The sequence below is a fragment of the Giraffa tippelskirchi genome, chromosome 14, assembly GCF_054371585.1.
Source record: "Giraffa tippelskirchi isolate mGirTip1 chromosome 14, T2T-mGirTip1v1.2.pri, whole genome shotgun sequence".
Classification (NCBI taxonomy): domain Eukaryota; kingdom Metazoa; phylum Chordata; class Mammalia; order Artiodactyla; family Giraffidae; genus Giraffa; species Giraffa tippelskirchi.
This window is the reverse complement of record NC_137288.1, coordinates 38,925,708-38,947,346: the sequence shown is the minus strand read 5'-3', so window position 1 is coordinate 38,947,346 and position 21,639 is coordinate 38,925,708. Positions and strand designations below refer to the sequence as shown.

Sequence of the window (21,639 nt, the reverse complement as noted above, 5' to 3'; positions counted from 1 at the left end):
CCCCCAAAATATAACTAAAGTTGAGTTAAGCAAAAATGACCAGCTCCTGTTGGAAAATCAACACAACATTAGGTTAAATTCTTACATGTTAACACTCATCCCACCATGGGAGTTTGCCTAGATGATGAAACGCTTAGGTATCTTAGTTAAGCATTGTCCACACTCCTTACTTGCTCACAAATTAATTTTCTCTCATTGCAAATGTTCCGAGGCTTAACGTCTGAACTTGACTTATCTCCCATGGCATCACTCTCAGTACAATAAAGAGGTTCACAGATCTTTTCTGCCAAATAAATAATTGCCTTCAAAGTGGTACTCTTTTTTCTTTTGAAAATAAAAATAGTAAAACTGTAATTCCCAGAACAATCTAATAAAACTGAAGGCAATTTATTTTATAAAATTCTTTTTGCTTCCAGGCAGCTATCAGGTCTGTACAACACTGTCAGAGCACAGAAGAAAAACTCAGGAAACAGAAAAGAATAATTGAATTGAGGAAGAGAGGCAAAATAGCCAAGCTTAATTTTACTAACACAATATGTAAACATTAGACTTTACCTCAAACGATGGATATGTTTCACGATCTATACGACGAGTACAAAACAGGTTTCCAGTATCTCTCTCTACATAAAATAAATTGAGGGGTTCTTTGTCAACTCCAGGCCCACTTATGGAATAGTAAATAGTGTAGTTTTGGGCTGTATCAGATTGAATCTAGAAAGTAGACAGTATATACATAAAAGACAAATTTGTATTTCAGCAAAACTTTCATCTACATATTTACGCAATCACACTGACATTTTTATTACAATAAGTAATTACCCTCCTTAACTTATTATTATGTATGAATAAAAGACAGCAATAGAATAAGGAAGCCTAATAATTGAGAAATTCAAGAGTAAGGCATGAGGAAAATAACGAAGTTAGTTTTCCAGAATAACTAACGAATACTTTCAAAGGCTACATGTACCTACATGGATCAAAGCATGTTGGACTTTTCTTGCCTTAGAAAACAAAGTATTCTGAGCATGAAAAGTTATCCTTTTGTCAATTTTTTTAACATCTGAAGTTTTATTATATATAACATAATATTTGAGACCCTGGATTTAAAGTATACTGTCTGCAGGGCAAACATTTGGAAAGTGGTTTCCTTAATTAGTTTTTATTTCTCAGCATTGTCTTTATCATAGGGGTTCACCAGGAGGATGAAAAAGAGTGAAAATGGAAATGACAGAATATCCTGGTGAATGTGCCACTTTGATATTTGACTCAAAGGAAAATTTTCTCTGGGATTTCCCCAGCAGTCCAACGGTTAAGACTTTGCCTTCTGATGCAGGGGGCACGTGTTTGATCCCTGATCAGGGAACTAAGATCCTACATCAAAAAAATTTTTTTCCGAAGTGTTTTCATCCTCTTAGTAGGATCTTGACTACCTATCAGGATGACTCACAATTATTTTCAAAAAATTTTTTTCTCAACTTTAAAATGCTCTTCTCTCAGTTGCACTGAATTTATTGGTGGGCTCTAAACAACATCTCTCCCTCACCAATTCAGGAATTGGTGGAAAAGAAACCTAAGAGCTAGACTGAATGGTAGTGACCACTGATAGTGGAGGAAGGCACAGAGATTTGCTGAGGTTTCCACTGAAATTTAAAAGAGAGAAAGGCTATGTGGACCCAGTGTGATTTAAACAGTGAACTTGGAAAGAAACCATGGAAAGGTGTACCATCTTTCCCTTTCGTGGCATTTGATTTTTTATCGACCATTTCATCTTTTATTATGGAAGATGTTTGGGGGTTTTCTAGACTACGTCCAGGCTCTGAGATACACTTGATGATATGAAAATCCATTGAAGAAGCATGTGTTTGAGAGTGCTAGATGGGCTTTACAGCTTTATAAATGGCTTTTGCATGACTACAACTGCAAAAAAGTATATGCAGGTATAGAGAGATGTATTTATACCATGTATTAAGCATACGATAGACACACTCATTCACTCATATATTCATATATACACATTTTTAAAAATAATTGCATACTCATTGTCCACATTTTTAAAAAAGATGGAAACCATAGACTCTCACAGTGAAAAGAAAGTAAATTGTACCTGTTGAAGAAAAAGTGGGAATGGACCCAAGGAATTCTCAGGCACTGAACAAGGAATAGGAGCCCATCTTCTCTTGGCACGTCTCAAAACTTTTTCCTGAGAATGCCTTTTCTTTAGTACCTCAATTGAGAAAACAACAACAACAAAAAATAATAAAGTCAACAGCTACTTTTTAAACTTGAAAACTGATAAATCTTTCTTCTCTCATTATCTCATGAGGATTAGCTGGGGAGGCGTAGGACCATGGTTGTGCTTGAAAACCAAACAAAATGTCAATACCAAAAAAAAATAAAAATGAAGAAAACCCTGCCCTAACTGTTATCTCAGCAATCCTCTTGAGAAAATAACTTGGTGGGAACATGGAAGAGAGAGATGGAATCGGAAGCCTAGAAGCAAAACTGGAAGAAAAAAAAATTTACTGTTGCCACATTGCCATGCAAAAACACAAGAGGAGAGATATGCAAAGAACGTTAAGTAGATAGATGCCCTTCTAAATTCAGCATAAGCATCTTCCACTCACCAGTAACTAGGAAGAGCCAGGGAACCAAAGGAGAGATCTGTGTCAGAAGGAGGAGAGAAACAGGTGACAACTCTCAAACGGCTGTCATGAGTAATGGCCAGGGGTTGAAGAGAGGTCATTTTGATCTTGGGTGTCACAAAGTCAAATGCGTGCATGAGATCCAAACCTTAACCTAAAATAGTCCTCCATTTTCTAAGAGTAAAAATTACGCTAAGATACATGAAACCTATCTCTGAAGGCCTCAGGTATCTGAGCATAGTTAACCACATGATGACCCTAGTACCGCTGCCCGAATAGGACATCATAGTAAGTTATTAACATGTCATACAAGTTCCAGAATCTTTAAAAGTTACATACTCCAAATTATATATGAATATCTTAAGCAATGATGTTTATTATTACTCCACAGTGACGATCAAGAAACACTGCTCCATGTCTAATCTCAAGTTCTCATTCCGTCCCATATGCCAACTTTTCCTTTTATGCCCCAAATAAAAGGAAATTATAACTAGGGATAACCTAGGTTGAACCACTCTTTTCCATTTCAACACTGTTAACCTGAGTCATGGTTTTCCTTCTTCTTCAAGCTAAACTAACCCCTATCTTTTCTGATTCACATGTCTCTGGTCATGTGAGTTACACCTGAAGAAAACAATTCGTTATACTTCATTTTTATACTTTGGCATACCTTTGTTTGATGCTCTAAAAGGACAAGTATTTCCTTCTCTTCTTGGGTCTCTGTGTTGGAAAGCAATATAGTAAAAGAGCTCTTCTCTGAGGACGAAAGAATGGCATGTGTTGTATAGACTGAACCATCTTCTAAGATTTGGAAACCAGGGTCACTTGAGTGAATGAGAGTTGCAGATTTAAAGCACTCCTTCAGGTTAACTGTAGAAAATGCAGAGAGCAGTCATTTGTGAGGAAAAACAAAGCAAGATATAGTTTTAACTGTAAGCTATGCATTTGAGGTGGGACAATCAAAGCTCTAATTACACTGACACTTTTAAATTCTGCATTTTTTAAAAGGACATACAAAACTACATAATTAATTAAGTCGTTCTTAATTAAACATATCTACCACGTCTGTTACCTACTTCACATTCTTTTAAAAAAAGAGACATTTGTTCTGAAATAAAGACGCAAACTTTGAATATTAAACTCACACCAAAGAAGTTTTTCTTTATTAACTGAAACTAGCCACAGAGCAACACATGAAAACACATAAAGTAAGTTAAATAGAACCTAGAAATTAAAACTGGAAGTTATTAAATTATTACTGAACTCTTTGCATCTGTTGTTAAATAGTCATCATATTCTGTTTCTACATTGATCTGATCTTGTGTTATACATTTCAGTTATATGAAAAAAATTAATTGATAAAAAAGCAATGAAAGTGTTAGTCGCTCAGTTGTGTCTGACTCTTTGCGATCCCATGGACTGTAGCCCTCCAGGCTCCTCTGTCCATGGAATTCCCCATGCAAGAATACTGGAGTGGGTTGCCATTTCCTCTTCCAGGGGATCATCCCCACCCAAGAAATCAAACCGGGATCTCCTGCATTGCAGGGGATTCTTTACCATCTTATTTTTACCACTTTTTGCCATCTGATTCTTCACCATCTTTACCATTCTTCCCCACTAGAGAAGCCCATTAAAAAAAAAAAAATGTAGAAATAAATGTCAGGAAGATGCCAAAATATTTTAGCATAAAAATCCAAAAACAACAACTTTAAACTCAAGAAATAGTTTCAATACTATTTCTCAATTTCAAAGCCATGTTTTGACACACACCATACCCTACATCTAATGTAAATATCAGTAATTACTTCACTAATCAAATTAAAACAATTTTATGTTATATAATCATGTCTTTCAATAAAGAACAATATTTCATTCATTGGATTGACACCATATGTATTAAAAAATATTGTATTACAGTGTACTGTATTAGTTTTAACTATTAGTTCCAATACAGTTACTCTTCTAAAGATTACACTAATTTTACAAGATCACAGCAAATTAGGATTTATTACATATTTTGGCAGTTTCTTACCTCTACCAATAAATTTTTCAGCATCTAGTTTAGAGGGAACATGTAGTGTCACTGTTTTGCAGGCATCACAGGCAAACGTTAAGATCTAAAAAAAATCAATATTATGCATGAAAAAGAGCCTTTTCATGTGAACACAGTTTGCACACATTTGTATAATTATAAATCTGTTTATAAAATTATCAAAATAAAATACCAAGCATATAATGGGATTAAGAATTCAGGAAAAAAAATTGCATAGAAGAGAAGAACAAAACCAATAGAGAGCCATGGTTCCCTCACAAGGCGTGTAAACCCGCAGGATTCCTTACCCTCTTGGGCTTTGTTTCCTAGTCTGAAAATGGAGTTAACAATAACTTCACTAACCTAGTAGGACACCCTTTTGTGGGAAAACGCTGGAAACTATTAGGATGGCAGCAGAGATATGTAAAAAGAACAAAATATATTAAAAACAAATTTAATGAGTCAGCAAATCATTTCGATTATCTGTCAACCACCTATGAGTTGTGGTACCAAATCAAAAATATCCTGAAGAAAAGCCCAACACTTTTAAAGACAATCTCTGACTCACTGCCATGGAGTGACTTAAAAATTATTTACATGTGACCCCATGCATACAAGCACATGACTTTGAAATATGAACTTATTTTGAACTTCTCATTAATGAGAATTAAGGTCAGTGTTAAAAATATTTCACTTAAAAAATGTAAATGATTTAGTTATTTATGGTGAACCAGTTACAACACAATACATATCTGAGCACACTGAAAATAAATTCTGTATAACAGATGCTTCTGAAAGATTGAGGGTTGTTTTTTTTTCTATATTTTTGCAAAGGTTTTTGACTGAAAGCAAAATAGCTAACCAGTATTTACATTGTTATTTAAAAATCTGTAAACATAAATTAAAATCGTCAAAATTGGGATGAAAATTTTTGTCTCCAAAACACATTAAAGTCCCTTTAATCATCCAATTTAAATTGTGTATGAAGGACTAAGCATGGCAGAGATTACATTTCATTTGGAACTGAGCAAGGACATAACCAAGAGACTATACTCAAATTGGAAATAAAAAGATGAGAATTCTCACTGGTTGCCTAGTCTAGAGCAAATAGGAGTAGGACGTATGAAGAGCCCAGCTCAAAGCAACAGAAAGCACACTCCCACTGATTCATTCAACCCACGTTTCTTGGTTGCTGCCTGGGTGCCAGGCAGTGTTCAAAGGCTACCACAGTGAACAAAGAGAACTCCTTGACTTCACTGAGATTATTTTATAATGAGAGACAAAAAGTCAATACACAAATGCACAAAGGTCACATAACACCACGAGTAAGTGTTACAAGAAAAGTAAAACAGGGAGAGAGGGTGATAAAGGAAAAGACCAGAATGAAACGAGGAAGCAAACCAAATCACTAACTAGGAGAGAGCCTTCCACGTGGAGCAAAAGCTGCACCAAAGGCCCTGAGAGGTGACTTCAGCTGGTGTGTCAAAGGACACAAAGGAGGCGGTGGCTGTAAACACAGGTTTCCCAGGTGGCTCCCTGCCTGCCAAGCAGGCAACATGGGTTGATCCCTGGGTCAGGAAGATCCCCTGGAAAAGGGAATGACTATCCTCTCCAGTATTCTTGCCTGACAAATCCCATGGGCAGAGAACTTGGCAGGCTACAGTCCCTGGGATCAGAGTCAGACCCAACTGAGCAAGTAAAACAACAAACATAACAGCAGTAAACACAGAGAGGGAAGAGCGACAGGACATGATATTGAAAAGACAGTCATGGGCATATTCGAAAGGGTCCGAAAGGACCTAACAGAAGCAGAAGATATTAAGAAGAGGTGGCAAGAATACACAGAAGAACTGTACAAAAAAGATCTTCGTGACCCAGATAATCACAAAGGTGTCATCACTCACCTAGAGCCAGACATCCTGGAATGTGAAGTCAACTGGGCCTTAGGAAGCATCACTACGAACAAAGCTAGTGGAGCTGATGGAATTCCGGTTGAGCTATTTCAAATTCTGGAAGATGACACTGTGAAAGTGCTGCACTCGATATGCCAGCAAATCTGGAAAACTCAGCAGTGGCCACAGGACTGGAAAAGGTCAGTTTTCATCCCAATCCCAAAGAAAGGCAATGCCAAAGAATGCTCAAACTACCACACAATTGCACTCATCTCACACACTAGCAAAGTAATGCTCAAAATTCTCCAAGCCAGGGTTCAACAATATGTGAACGGTGAACTTCCAGATGTTCACGCTGGTTTTAGAAAAGGCAGAGGAACCAGAGATCAAATTGCCAACATCCGCTGGATCATTGAAAAAGCAAGAAAGTTCCAGAAAAACACCTATTTCTGTTTTATTGACTATGCCAAAGCCTTTGATTGTGTGGATCACAATAAACTGTGGAAAATTCTTAAAGAGATGGGAATACCAGATCACCTGACATGCCTCTTGAGCAACCTGTATGCAGGTCAGGAAGCAACAGTTAGAACTGGACATGGAACAACAGACGAGTTCCAAATAGGAAAAGGAGTACGTCAAGGCTGTATATTGTCACCCTGCTTATTTAACTAATATGCAGAGTACATCATGAGAAACGCTGGGCTGGAGGAAGCACAAGCTGGAATCAAGATTGCTGGGAGAAATATCAATAACCTCAGATATGCAGATGACACCACCCTTATGGCAGAAAGTGAAGAACTAAAGAGCCTCTTGATGAAAGTGAAAGAGGAGAGTGAAAAAGTTGGCTTAAAGCTCAGCATTCAGAAAACTAAGACCATGGCATCTGGTCCCATCACTTCATGGCAAATAGATGGGGAAACAGTGGAAACAGTCAGAGATTTTATTTTGGGGGGCTCCAAAATCACTGCAGATGGTGATTGCAGTCATGAAATTAAAAGATGCTTACTCCTTGGAAGGAATGTTATGACCAAACTAGATAGCAAATTAAAAAGCAGAGACATTACTTTGCCAACAAAAGTCCATCTAGTCAAGGCTATAGTTTTTCCAGTAGTCATGTATGGATGTGAGAGTTGGACTGTGAAGAAAGCTGAGCACCAAAGAATTGATGCTTTAGAACTGTGGCATTGGAGAAGACTCTTGAGAGTCCCTTGGACTGCAAGGAGATCCAACCAGTCCATCCTAAAGGAGATCAGTCCTGGGTGTTAATTGGAAGGACTGATGTTGAAGCTGAAACTACAATACTTTGGCTACCTCATGCGAAGAGCTGACTCACTGGAAAAAATCCTGATTCTGGGAAGGATTGCGGGCAGGAGAAGAAGGGGACGACAGAGGATGAGATGGCTGGATGGCATCACCGACTCGATGGACATGAGTTTGGGTAAACTCCGGGAGCTGGTGATGGACAGGGAGCCCTGGTGTGCTGTGATTCATGGGGTCACAAAGAGTTGGACACGACTGAGCGACTGAACTGAACTGAAAAGACCACAGGAACGAGTACAGTTTTATTCTGAAGGCAAAGAGAAGCAACAGTAGGTTTAGAGACTATGGCATCACATTGTGAGCATTTACACAGTCTCATTCCGGTGGCCACGTGAAAACAGACTGAAAAGTGAAAGTGTTCGTCACTCAGTTGTGTCTAATTCTTTGCGACCCCATGGACTGTAGCCCACCAGGCTCCTCTGTCCATGAAATTCTCCAGGCAAGAATACTGGAGTGGGTTGCCATTTCCTCCTCCAGGGGATCATCCCCACCCAAGAATCAAAGCCTGATCTCCTGCATTGCAAGCAGATTCTTTACTATCTGATTTTTAGCATTCTTTGTGACCTGATTCTTCATTGTCTTTACCAGTAGCCAGGCTGCTCTCTCCATGGAATTCTCCAGGCAAGAATACTGGAGTGAGTAGCCATTCCCTTCTCCAGGGGACCTTCCCAACCCAGGGATCGAACCCAGGTCTCCTGCACTGCAGGCAGATTCTTTATCTTCTGAGCCCCCAGGGAACATACCATGGGGGACCAGAGTGGAAGCAAGGAGACCCACCGGAAGGAATCTAAGAGAGGAGGGGTGGTGACTTGGACTAAGGTAAAAATGATGGAAAAGGTGAGGATGGCCAAATTAAGACGGCATCTCAGATAACAGTGTCCTGGTCATCCATTCATTCATTCATTCAACAAGTATTTATTGAATGTCTAATATGTTCCAGACACAAGCAGCAAACAGGGTTCTCATGAAACATTCAAGTCAAGGGTAAGACATTTGCAATTTCAATAAAGGAGGATAAAAGCTATGACAGGGAAGTTCAGGGTGCTTTGGGAGAGCACTGGGAGCCAGCCCCTTCTAAGGCGCAGGTGAAGAGGGGAGACTTGATAGCCACATCTGAGGGAGGCAGAGCTTGTATGTTCCCAACACAGGAACTGCATGTGCAAAGACCCAGAGAGGCCACAGACCTAAAAATGCCATTTGCCATGGTTGATGTATATAGCACAAGAGGGAGAGGAATTGAAACTGAATTCAGAGAAGCAGGTGTGGGAGAGAATCTGAACAGCCTTAACACAGTACACACATAGATCTTTTTTTCCTAAAGATAATAAGAAACCAAAGATTTGTTTTAAGCAGATAAATGACATAAGCAGGCTTTCCAGGTAGCTCAGCTGTAAAGAATTTGCCTGCAAAGCAGGACCATGGGAGATGTGGGTTCAATCCCTGGGTCGGGAAGATCCCCTGCAGGAGGGAAAGGCAACACACTCCAGTATTCTTGCCTGGAGAATCTCATGGACAGAGGGGCCTGGTGGCTCCATAGGGTCCATAGGGTCGAACAGAGTTGGACAAGACTGAAGCAGCTTAGCGCACACACACACACACAAATGACATAAGCAACTTTCTACTGGAATAAGGTAACTCTGACCAGTGTGACAAATGAACTCAGGGAACAATTTTCTTTGCCAAGAAGGGACCTAGGGTGTTCAGTCAAATCCCCAGGCCAAAACTAAAAATGACAAATACATGTTTTTAAACCACCCTAAAACATCTTGCAAGGAAGTGCTAGGCAAAAACTGAGGATAAAGATGGAGCACAAGAGTAACCAGAAACAACTTCTAATTTGAAAAGATTAGATTCTGGATTTTTGGCCTCAAATTGAAGGGAGTAAAATCAAAGCATGGGCCTGCCTAAGACCTAAGAGAAGAGCCACTCATGTTAATCTGGATTCCCAAATGCAAAACCTTCATTGTAGGTATGAGCTAGAAGTGAACTAGCCTCGCATGAACTTGAGAGCCACACTCATATCATTAGGACGTCCTAGGAAACTCAAGCCACTAAATAAGTAGACCTAGCATGTGATCAGCACCATGGCTGCTGAAAACCATTTGGCCAAATTGAATAACCATTCTTAAACTTTTTCTTTTTAAAAAAGAGCCCCCAATAGGAATTGACAAGTGCTATTTCCATATGAGTTTTATTTTATATTATAATCATATCACCAATAGAAAAGCACTAGCATAGCCTCACTAAACTCAGAAACAAGATGGACTTCCCAAGGGTCATCACCTATAGTTAACATTACATTAAAGTATATTAGATATATGAATGAAAAGAAGGAGGTAAAAATAAAAATAACTATTTGCATTTGATATGCCTGTCTGGAAAACCCAAGCAAATTAACCATAAAACAGTAAGAGAATTTCAGTAAGGGTGCAGAAATAACTACTAAAATACACAAACCATTAGCCTTCATCCACATAGTCAGTTAAGCAATATATTGCAAAAAAAGAAATCATTTTCAAAAGTGGTAAAAGAAAAAAAGTTAGAATACCAAAAAGTAAACTTAAGCTTATCAGAGAAAAATCTGAAAATATTTCTGAAGGACACAAAAGAAGACTTGCACAAAAATAAATATATATCATTATTTTGGATAGAAAAAAAGATCAACAATGTTAAGTATATCAATTTACACAAAGTTAAATTATGAAGTTTATGACCTTAATAAATCCCAACAGTACTTTTTTTCCAGAAATAGACAAGCTAACTTAAAAGATCATAAGGAAACCCAGAGATTATCATAACGAGCGAACTAACTTAGGTCAGACAGAAGGAGAAAAAGTGTATGACATCCCTTATACACAGAATCGAAAAAGAAACGATACAAATGAACTTACTCAGAAAACAGAAATAGACTCACAGACTTAAGAAATAAACTTATGGTTGCATAAACCAGGTGGGAAGGATAGTTAGGGAGTCTAGGATGGACATGTACACACTGCTATATTTAAAATGGATAACCAGACTTCCCTGGTGGTACAGTAGGTAAGAATTTGCCTGCCAATGCAGGGGATACTGGTTCAATCCCTGATCGAGAAAATTCCACATGCCATGCTGCAACGACCGAAGCCCAGGCCTGGCAACAAGAGAAGCCACTGCAATGAGAAGCCCACTCACAACGAAGAGCAGCCCCTGCTCGCCACAACCAGCGTAAAAGCCCACCAGGCACAGCAGAAAGACCCAGTGCAGCCAAAAATAACTAATTTAAAAAACAAAAAAGAATTCAGGCTTAAAAAATAAATAAATAAAATGGATAACCAAGGACCTACTGAATAGCACAGGGAACTCGGTGGTAGCCTAGATGGGAGGGGAGTTGAGGGAAGAATGGATACAGATATATGTATCACTAAGTCCTTTCACTATTCACATGAAACTATCACAACATTGTTAGTCAGCTATATCCCAATACAAAAAAAAAACATTAAAAAAAAAATGAAGTGATAAGAGATATGTTTTTAAAGAGGTCGTAGGAAAAAATAAACAATTAAAAATAGAAAAATTATGAAAAAGAAAAGCAGTGAAAGGATATTAGCTTTAGCTGACAATGAAAGGTCTTAAGTCTCAGTAATGAAAACAATGCAGCATTTGGTATATCAATAGAAGGAAGTGCATACATATTGGAAAAGAAGAAGTAAAACAGTTTCTATTTGCATTTGTTACAATCCATACAGATCATAAAGGTTGTAATTTTTTGTTACACTCACCAACCATCTAAGAGTTTCTATTTCTCCACATTCTTGCCTATAGAGCCTGCTGTCAACTTTTGGATGCTTGCCAAATGAGAAATGACATTTCAATGTACTTTTAAATTCACCTTTCCCTATTATGAGTGAGGCTGAAATATTTTATGAGACATTTTTATTATTTTATGGTTTTTTATGTTAACGCTGGGCTTGATTTATAAGAAATCTTTATGTATTGGTAGATTAGCTTTTTAATAAAGGCTCCAATCACAAGAAGAAATTGCGTAAGGAATGATTTGAATTTAACAATGGAGATCCCTGATGATCTTAGAGAGAGAAACTTCATTAGGTTTTTAGGCAGAAAGTCACTCAGTCATGTCCGATTCTTTGCGACCCCATGTACTGTAGCCCACCAGGCTCCTCTGTTCATGAGGATTCTCCAGACAAGAATACTGGAGTAGGTTGCCACGCCTTCATTCAGGGAATCTTCTCCACCCAAGGATTAACCCCGGGTCTCCTGCATTTCAGGCAGATTCTTTACGTCTGAGCCACAGTGGAAGCACATGGAGGTGGAGGTGGAGTGTAAATGTGTGAGGTGAGGAAGGCGAGGAAGTTGGGAGCTGATTCATGGAATGGTGAAGGATTACTTGGGTGCATGGGGAGGAGGAAATTATGTCCCACAAGCCATTTTTATTCAGTAATGTTTTTCTTCTCTACATGTCTATCACACATGAGGCTCACAACCACAACAACCATTTGAGGCTGGCAGGGCTCTGCAGATGTGCACAGGAGCCTCAGAAGGGCTTAAGACACACCAACCCCACCAGTAAAAATGCAGCAGGATGAGGGGTGCAGCCAGAGTCACCCCACTTCTGGCCAATGCAGCTTTGAAGCTAAGAAAGGTCAAAGAAAAAGGATTATTCAATTTTAGTTTATTCCCTATATCTGCTTTTTCTAAAAAGGGTCTGAGAAGACACACAGAAACTTCTGTAAGTGTATCAGTGTTAGTTGCTCAGTCGGGTCCTACTCTTTGTGACCAGGTGGACTGTAGCCTGCCAGTCTCCTCTGCCCATGGAATTCTTCCGGCATGAATACTGGAGTGGGTCGCCATTCCCTTCTCCAGGGGATCTTTCCGACCCAGGGATCAAAGCTGGGTCTCCTGCATTGGAGGCAGATTCTTTACCATCTGAGCCGCCTGGGAATATTTATGGCCTGTGCATTTCATTACCTGAGCCTAATCATGCTTTTTTCCTTCAAGGGCAATGGTTCAGAAAGAAGTGCCCAAAAAAAGGGGGGTGGGGGGTTAACTTTACTAAGAATCTAATCAAAATCGAGACATTTTATGACCGTTATTTACATATTCCATTCTCTATTTCCTCGACAGCGAATTGTTAATTGCTGTGCACCTGGCCCTTTGTATGTTATTAACGTGCCCCAGGAAATGAGTTAAGGTTTGAAGTCCATAAGGAAAGCCATTCTAATGATAGCAACGACTACAATTTCCTTCATTGAAAATTTGAGGAATTCCGTGAAACAGGAGCGCGGTAGAGTAAGGGAAATTAACTTGATATTTCACGCCGCCAGTTCCACCAGTCCCAGAAGGAATTCCCCGACTGTCTGTTCTCCAGGTTCGTCCCCGTGTCCTTCAGGTTTGCCTGGAGCCCTAACGCCTGCGGCTCATCTTGAAAAGGACACTACGGGCTTAGCCCCCTTGCTCTGGGTCTCTGTGACTTTTTTCCTTCCACCGTACCCCGGGAGCTCCGTCTGGGGAACCCCTGGTCCCACACTCTCTCAAGGGCTGCTCCCCCGCTCTAGATTCCGTGCCTGCAGCCCTCTCCCCCAAAGAGGTCCCGGGCTTTTCTGCCCGGGGTTGGCGGGGTGAGAGTGGTGGCGATATCCTTTCTAAATAAGGCCACCCCCATTTTCTCTCAGAGCTTTGGGGAGGTGGGCTCGTAGCTATTGTGTTTCGTAAAGTGGAAAAAGAAACGAGCTGGAGGGCGGGGAGGGGCGGGTGGTGGGAGGAAGAATCCGGATGCCTCCGAGGCGACCATTTCCCCAAAGTTTCAAGGGAATGAAACCTCACGTGCGGACCAACAATGGAAACCTTAACGGAGGACAGACCATCTGGGAGCCGTCTACCATTTTCACGCGCAGAGGGTCCGGACCGCCCGGTCCCCGCTCTTCCCTCCCCTTCACCCACAGCCTAAGATCAATTCCCCAAAAGGCGCCTCGACCTCTCTTTCACCCCAAGATCGGCGCGTTTGGTCGCGTCCGCCCAGCGGCTCGCCTGGTCGGTGGCCGGAACCCGGCCCTGAGCCGGCCTGGACTGTCCTCCCCCGCGAAGTGCGCGGTCGGGCGACGCTCGGCGGCTTGTATCCAGGGGCCACGGATTTGCATGGGCGTTTGCGGCCGCCACCGGAGACACCCTCCTCCACGTCCCCTGCGGGATCGCAGCGCCCAGGTCGCCGTCCTCTGTCCGCCCTCCTCCACCCCAACCGACTGCACTTTTGCAGCGAGCCCCCGCCTGGCTCGCCACCCACAGATCTCTGCTCCCAAAGGTGCCCCTCTCTCCCACATCTGTCCGTGCGCCCTTCCGGGCCCGGTGTCCAGGCGGCCACTCACCGCGAGGGTCAGCAGGAGTTGCCAGCAGAGGGCCCCGCTAGGGGAGCCTGGGGCTCGGGCTGGCGCCATGGAAGGACTCCGGGGCAGGTCGCCGGCCGAGGCACCCGGAGGCCGGGAAGGGAGCGCGCGGCGGGGCGAAGGGCCGCGGCCGGGGCGCAGGAGTGCGAGGCCGAGGACCTGGCGCGCGGAGGAGCTGCTTTTCTTCTCGGTTTTTCTGAAGCTCCTGCCTCTCAGCCCAAGGGCTTTTCCTCTGAACGAGGGTGGGGTTTCCAGGCGCGTCCGAAAGACACTGATCAGCCCCTCCTAGATATTTTCTTAAGTCTTCATTTCTGGAAGAACGCAACAGGTGGGAACTCCCTCTCGCCGCCACCCTTTTACCTGCGCTAGGTGTTTCTCACCAGCGGACGCCACCTATATGCCCCATCTGCCGCCCCCCCCCCCACGCCCCAGTGTCCGCCTGGAGGCTTAACAGCTGGCCCTGCCCAGCAGAAGCCCTGACTGTACAAAGACTCACTCCCCGAGCGCGCCCGGCCGCGGGAGGGGGCGAGGACCCGGGCGCGCTCCCGGCCCGACTCCGCCCCGCACGCTGGTCAGTTGCAGACCCGCAGAGGCCGCCGGGGAGGGAGGTGGAGAGGTCGCACTTTGGTGTCACGGCTGCCTAAGACCCACCTAGTAGAGGGTTGGCCCAGGGAGACTGGGCTTCCCTGGTGGCTCAGATGGTAAAGAATCCGCCCGCAATGCGGGAGACTTGGGTTCGATCCCTGGGTTAGGGGGATCCCCTGGAGAAGGGCATGTATTCTTGCCTGGGGAACTCCCACGGACAGAGGAGCCTGGCCGGCTACAGTGCTTGGGGTCGCAAAGAGTAGAACATGCTTGAGCGAGTAAGCACCCAGGAGGACTGTTTTTCCTTTTGCTGGAGTTCATTTCCTGCGGACAACCGGGTGCAGTTCAGACGACTTTCATCTGTAGCACACCTTTCTTGGGATCTTGTTTGGTTGTTGGTTTGGAGGGAGGAGGATAGTCTTTTTTTTTTTAAATAAATGTCATGGTCAGTATAGCAACGATACAAGGAAATTACAATGATTAATTAAGAGAATCTAGGCATCAACAGTGAGTTAACTACAGAATCTCTCGAGATCCTAGACTGTGGCTAAATGTGGCCTCATGATTTTCACCAAGACTCTCCTTTGTCACAGTTAAAGCCAACCACTGACCTTCTTATCACTTATCTCCTAAGTTGGACTCCTGGACGTCTCACTGAGATTTCTTTCTTTCCCAACACCCAAACCAGCCTTCATGGTAAGAAAAGAAAATAGGATAAAATATATGTTTAGGTTTGAAGTATACTAAAACCAGGTGAATTATAGGAGTGCTTAACCTGGAAGATTAAAATATAAAAGCGGTATTCTTACAGCTCTTCAGAAAGCAATGACGGGGCATTCTGACTCATTATGCTGTACCTCTTTTCAATTACTGGCTTAAACCAGAGAAGTCTGACCACAAAGGAGAAACCTGTCCCATTTCATTTGGTTTGTCTGCACAGGAGTGTGTGGAGAAACCTGTTTGAAAAGCCAGCCATAACACTCAGATTTCAACTCTTGAAAATATGTGTGGTCCTAATACCATTATACACAGAGCCAAAATTATTATAATATTGTCTATATACTTAAATTCAAGAGTATTGTCAAACAGTATCTGTCTTACATTCTAAGTATTAGTCCCATGCTCTATTTTATTATTGAAGGACACATAATGAGCTGTTCTGTTGTCTCCATGTTTATAAAATTATCACTGAAACTTTGCTTGTAAAATCAGCCCGGGTCATCGGCATGAGACTCTGGTTGACATCCTTCTGTTTCCATATTTTTTAACCCTCTGGTTTTTCCAGCAGTGATTTCATTAACACTCTTCGTCCTGTTAATGATGATATCATGCCAGTTTCATGTTCGACAAATGTACTCAGGCTGTTATGATGGTCTTTGATAGTAGACCATTTCCTAATCCTTGCTTACCCTTTAACCTTAAACACGGAAGGGTGACTCATGATTTTCCACATTCCAGAAAAGGGAAGAAGGGCAATTTGAAAAGAATTTGCTGTAGATCTTTATTTTCGTCTTTCACACTAGATAACTGACTGAAGCTATTAAGATGGTAATTTGTTTGTTTCATCATGAACTTCTTAAACAAAGAAATGAAATATAAACTCTAAACAAAGGATCAGATTTATTTAATAGATTTAGATTAGACTATATGGCTTCTGAAATAGATGCTTGTATAATACAATCTTGAAATAGCAGGTATAATTTAAAGAGACAATGAAATGTGAGAGGAGGAATTTTTTTAAGAATGTCTTTTGGCTGCGAACATGATTTTGCTGATTTGAACTGATTTTCCATTGGGCTATAGTAAAGGATGCACCAGACCAACAGTCAGGACCAACTTCCTTTGTGTTTTGGGCTGCTCATGTAACGTCAGCCCTCAGCACTCTCATTCATTAAGGAAGATAATTAAAATAATACTGGATGCTGTTTATGGCAGCTTCCACATCTAAAATTAAACTATTTAGACTCCTTGTGGCTGATTTTTGAGAAAGTTGGCTGGAGATGGGTGTTCCTTTTCAAAGAGAAAGTCAGAACCAGAGTTGTTCTTAAAAAGGTGAACAAATAGCAACCCCAGACCCTTGGGACACATCGCTGCAACCAAGCTTCACAATTCTCTAATTTCAGAAAGTGGAAACTGAATATATAAATGGCAACAACAACAAAATACCACTTCCTCACTGATGTGCACACAGGGACAGCTCTCTTTGAGCTGCACGAGTCCACTGTTGGAGCCTCAACAGGAGGGTCCATGCGGACATGTGACGTTTAGGGTGCATCTATCTTGGCATGGCCAATGACACAGAATGGAACGCCAAAGCAAAGGAAACAGACCGCAGGGAGAAAACAAAAACAAGATTGAAGGACATTGTCTAGTTATTTACAGGTGAGAGTAGAGAGGAAAACATCTGATAGTCATGGTAAAAAGAGCACAATTAGACTATTTACCTCTCAGAGTTGTTACAGGATTAAATAAGGTTCATGATGTCATGCAGAATAAAACCTAGCACATTGTAAGAACTCCGTAAGTGTTGGTTAACATGGGTATCCCTCTTTACCCCACAGCCCCATACCTTTACAAGCCACCTCATCCCTATGACAGCTCCTTAGTTCCTACTTTTCCATTATCTCTCCTCAGGTCCTTGTTCAGGGCTGAATCCCAGTGTTAATGCACTCACCGCTCCCAAATCCTTCAGCCTCTTCCTGTTGACAAGACCCTCAGAGCTTGTCTGATTCAAAAGGACTAAATGATGCAACCCTAAGATGAGATGCTACAGCTTGTGATAGTTTCCTTCTTACTGAAAATTTGGGTCAATTGTTTTCCACATTTAACAAACATTTATTGAATGTCTACCATGTATTTCCATAGCCCTCTTGGCATGCAGTCCTAGTATTGTGGTTAATATATTCAGTAGAAATTCTGTTCATTTTTCCTATTTGTCCTCTACACTGTGAGCTTCTTAAGGGGAAGGACCATCCAAGTCCTTTTATGATAGGAGAAAAGTTGTTTTTTTCTTTCTAATGCCGCATTATCCAAGAAATAAATTTTGTTTAATGTTGTCCTTATTTCTTTGAAGTTTTCTTCCAAATTGTGCTAAGAGTATACTCTTCAATTTTGATTACCTTTCAAAATGTATTTTTAAAATAAATAAGGGATAGAGTGTGAAACAAACAATAAGTCAATTCTTATTATAAACTTGTTTCCCTGGTGGCTCATACGGTAAAGAATTCACCTGCAATGCGGGAGACCTGGGTTTGATCCCTGGGTTGGGAAGATTTCCTGGAGGGCATTCCAACCCACTCTAGTATTCTTGCCTGAGGAATCCCCATGGACAGAGGGTTGGCGGGCTATAGTCCAGGGGTTTGCAAAGAGTCAGGCATGACTGTGCAACTAAGCACAGCACAGCAATAAAAAGAAGCCAAAGAATGAACTCCCAGGCAGTTGTGGTGAACCTGACCATGTCTGCTCTTACCTTTAATAGATGCCATTGACATGTGCCACCGTGGAGTGCTATGAACAAATACATTCTTAGAACCACAGAATTTTGAATTATTTGCTTCACTAATTGACTACTTTGACAAGTATTATTCAGTATCTACTCTGTCTCAGGCACGCTCCCAACATTGAGATTGCTGTGGTACCTAAAACAGAAAGAGCCTGTGCTCCAGGCAAACACCTAAGGGAGCCCTCTTCATCTGCAATTCATCTCATGCTGATGCTTTTGTAAAAGAAAAGACTAATCTCAAGTGCAAAATGACCATAAACAGCATTCTATAAGGATGGAAAATCACCTCACACAAAAAATCATCTGTTGCAATGTTATTCTCTCAATTCGTCCTTCCCTCCCCTTCCACCACTGTGTCCACAAGTCTATCATCTGTGTCTGTCTCCACTGCTGCCCTGCAAAAGAGATAACCACTGGGAATCTGCTGTAGGATGCAGGGAGCTCAACCCAGTGCTCTGTGACAACCTAGAGCGGTGGAATGGGGTGGAAGGTGAGACGGGGGATAGAGGCAGGGGACATGTGTATACCTATGGTTGATTCACGTTGATGTGTGGTAGAAACTAACACAGTATGGTAAAGCAATTATCCTCCGATTAAATTTATTTTTTAAAAAATCATTTGTTAAATCTGCTCATGAATTGCAAACTGTTACCTTCTTCTGGGGGCCTCCCTGGTGGCTGCGGATGTAATGTAAGGAATCTGCCTGCCATTGCAGAAGACACGTGTTTGATCCCTGGTCAGGAAGATCCCTTGGAGAAGGAAAGGGCGACCCGCTCCAATATTCTTGCCTGGGAAATCCCATGGATGAAGAGATCTGGCGGGCTACAGTCCACGGGGTTGCAAAGAACCGGACATGGCTTAGCAACTAAACAACAACCTTCTTCTAAGTGGACCTAGAGACAGGAAACTCACTGTTTTGTGGGATCACTTCACCTAGAACGTATTTGCTCTCAGCTTCTCTGACAGCCACGTCTCCTGTTTTCTTCTTTCTCTGCTGGCCGTGTCTATCCATTCTCATTGCCTGGCTTCCTCTGCACAATCTGATCTCTAAATACTGCACACAAACACATCTGCATCTTTTCATATCTTTGGACTCAGGAGGCTCCTACCATCGCTGGGTGCTTTGTATCTGCTCTTGCCTCTGCCTGGAACTCTCTTCTGTCTCTCTCCTGTCTCTCCTCCCACTCATCCTATAAATAGCAACTCTTATTTCCTTCCCCACAAGGTCAAACCCTCTCTGATAGGGTCAAATCTGTCTTACCAAACAGCTGCCGCTGCTTTAGAACACCTGTCACAATTACAATGTTAAATTTGAGTCATTATTTGATTAATATTTGCAGGAGACACCAGAGATGTGGGTTCCATCCCAAGGTTGGGAAGATTCCCTGGAGAAGGAAATGGCAACCCACTCCAGTGTTCTTGCCTAGGAAATCCCATGGACAGAGGAGCCCAGTGGGCTACAGTCCATAGAGTCGCAAAGAGTTGGACACAATTGAGTGACTGAGTGCATGCACACATTCACCAAAGACTACATTTTCATGACTGCAGTTGACTTTTTTTGATTCTGCCCGTCTCACCAGCATTAATCATCATGAGTCCTGGCACATAATAGATGCCTAATAAACATTTATTGAATGAGTGAGTAAATGAATAAATGAATGAATGGTTCCTGACAGGCTCTTTGTTTTCCTAAGTTGAATGCTTATTGGCCTATTAAAATAAATCGTGTCTTGAGTCAAATTCAGCAGGGTGGGCATTCCTAATCTGATCTCAAACATTATGGACATGTATTGGTATATTTGTCGAAACGTAAGCTGGGCCAACCAAGAATTTCTAGCATGGTTTTTGCACAAAAACAGACAAATAGGCTAAAGATCTTTAAGTTAAAATTCAGAAAGACACCAGTGCAGAAACAGGAACTTATATATGGTGAAAGTGTGGACAGTACACACCACTGGGGAAAAAAAGAAAATTATTTAGTGGTTGTGTTAGGAAAACTGATTCATTACTAGAGAAAAACAAAAGTGATTCTCTACTTAACCTCAGTTAGAGATAAACTCATATCCAAGTTCAGGAGTTTCACTTTAAGGTCATGCTGCTGCAGCAGTATCTTAAGTAGGCTTTAGAACTGCCCAGTAGTCTTACTCTATGTCTAGTCCTCTCACTTCCTCACCCTCCTTGGCAGTATTTTCGTACTTCCTTACTTCTGCTCAAGCTTCCCAAACACCCTCCTTCACCCTCAGTTTCTGTTACTGACTTAGCTTTCTATTTCACAGAGAAAATAGAAATTATTGAGGAAAACTATCAAGCTTCCCCACACTGACCCAGCTGTCTGCATCTGTGCCATATACATGGCCTTTTCTTCTGTATGTGGAGGAACTGCCTCTGCTCATGGCTAAGGTCACCTTTTCCACTTGGGATTCCATTCCCATCTCCTCCCACCTACTCAAGAATATTGCTCTAGCAATTCTTCTCCTTCTTTCCTATGTCTTCAATTTATTCCATCTCTATCTCCCCTGGGCTTCCCAGGTGGCACTAGTGGTGAAAGAACCCGCCTGCCATGCAGGAGACCCAAGAGATGCGGGTTCGATCCCTGGGTCAGGAAGATCCCCTGGAGGAAGGCATGGCAACCCACTCCAGGATTTTTGCCTGGAGAATCCCATGAACAGAGAAGCCTGGTGGGCTATAGTCCATAGCATCACAAAGAATCAGACACAATTGAAGCGACTTAGCAAGCACTATGTCCCACAAGTGTATATATATATAAACAAAATGAACTTCTAGTTACAACATTGTTTTGTAATTACAAGCATAGAAATGTAATTGTCATAAAGACAATTCTATGTAACTCCTTCCAAAAAAACTGATAGGAGGGATTAATTTACTAAACTGAGGTTAAATGTTTTTCATCTGATCAGTTTTGGGAAAGCCAGCTTAAAAATATGGAGATATACACAGGTAGATAGATAAACAGAGCTATATATATAAAAATAGATATTTGGGATGTAGGACAATAGGGAAAGCTGGTCAACAGGTGCAAGCCTTCAATACAAGATGAATAAGCTCTGCAGATGTACAGCGTGATGACTATAGTTAATAAATTACGATTGTTGTTCAGTCACTCAGTTGTGTCCAGCTCTGTGATACACACAAATAAAAAAATTAAAGTATGTGAGTTGATGAATGTGTTAACTTGATTCCAATAATCATGTCATAAAGTATACAGATATGAAATCATCACACTGTACACTTTAAGCATACCAATTTGGTCAATTGTACCTCAATAAAA

General features: G+C 41.6%; 1 protein-coding gene across 5 annotated transcripts in view; it reads right to left on the bottom strand.

Annotated features, from left to right (window-relative positions):
• DSC2 (desmocollin 2) overlaps nt 1-14,821 on the bottom strand; it is a 36,071-nt gene extending 21,250 nt beyond the window's left edge. For 2 of the 5 annotated variants that reach the window (XM_081561167.1, XM_081561165.1), the window contains exons 1-5: nt 14,246-14,821; nt 4,675-4,759; nt 3,313-3,512; nt 2,105-2,215; nt 556-711 (exon numbers count right to left, since the gene is read on the bottom strand). In XM_081561167.1, the coding sequence (XP_081417293.1) occupies nt 556-711; nt 2,105-2,215; nt 3,313-3,512; nt 4,675-4,759; nt 14,246-14,314 (621 nt within the window). In that variant the 5' untranslated portion in view covers nt 14,315-14,821. Of the gene's footprint in view, nt 1-555; nt 712-2,104; nt 2,229-2,626; nt 2,662-3,312; nt 3,513-4,674; nt 4,760-14,245 lie in introns of all 5 variants that reach the window. The other 3 variants (XM_081561166.1, XM_081561163.1, XM_081561164.1) reach the window with 2 other exon arrangements.
• Nucleotides 14,822-21,639: the final 6,818 nt, after the last annotated feature.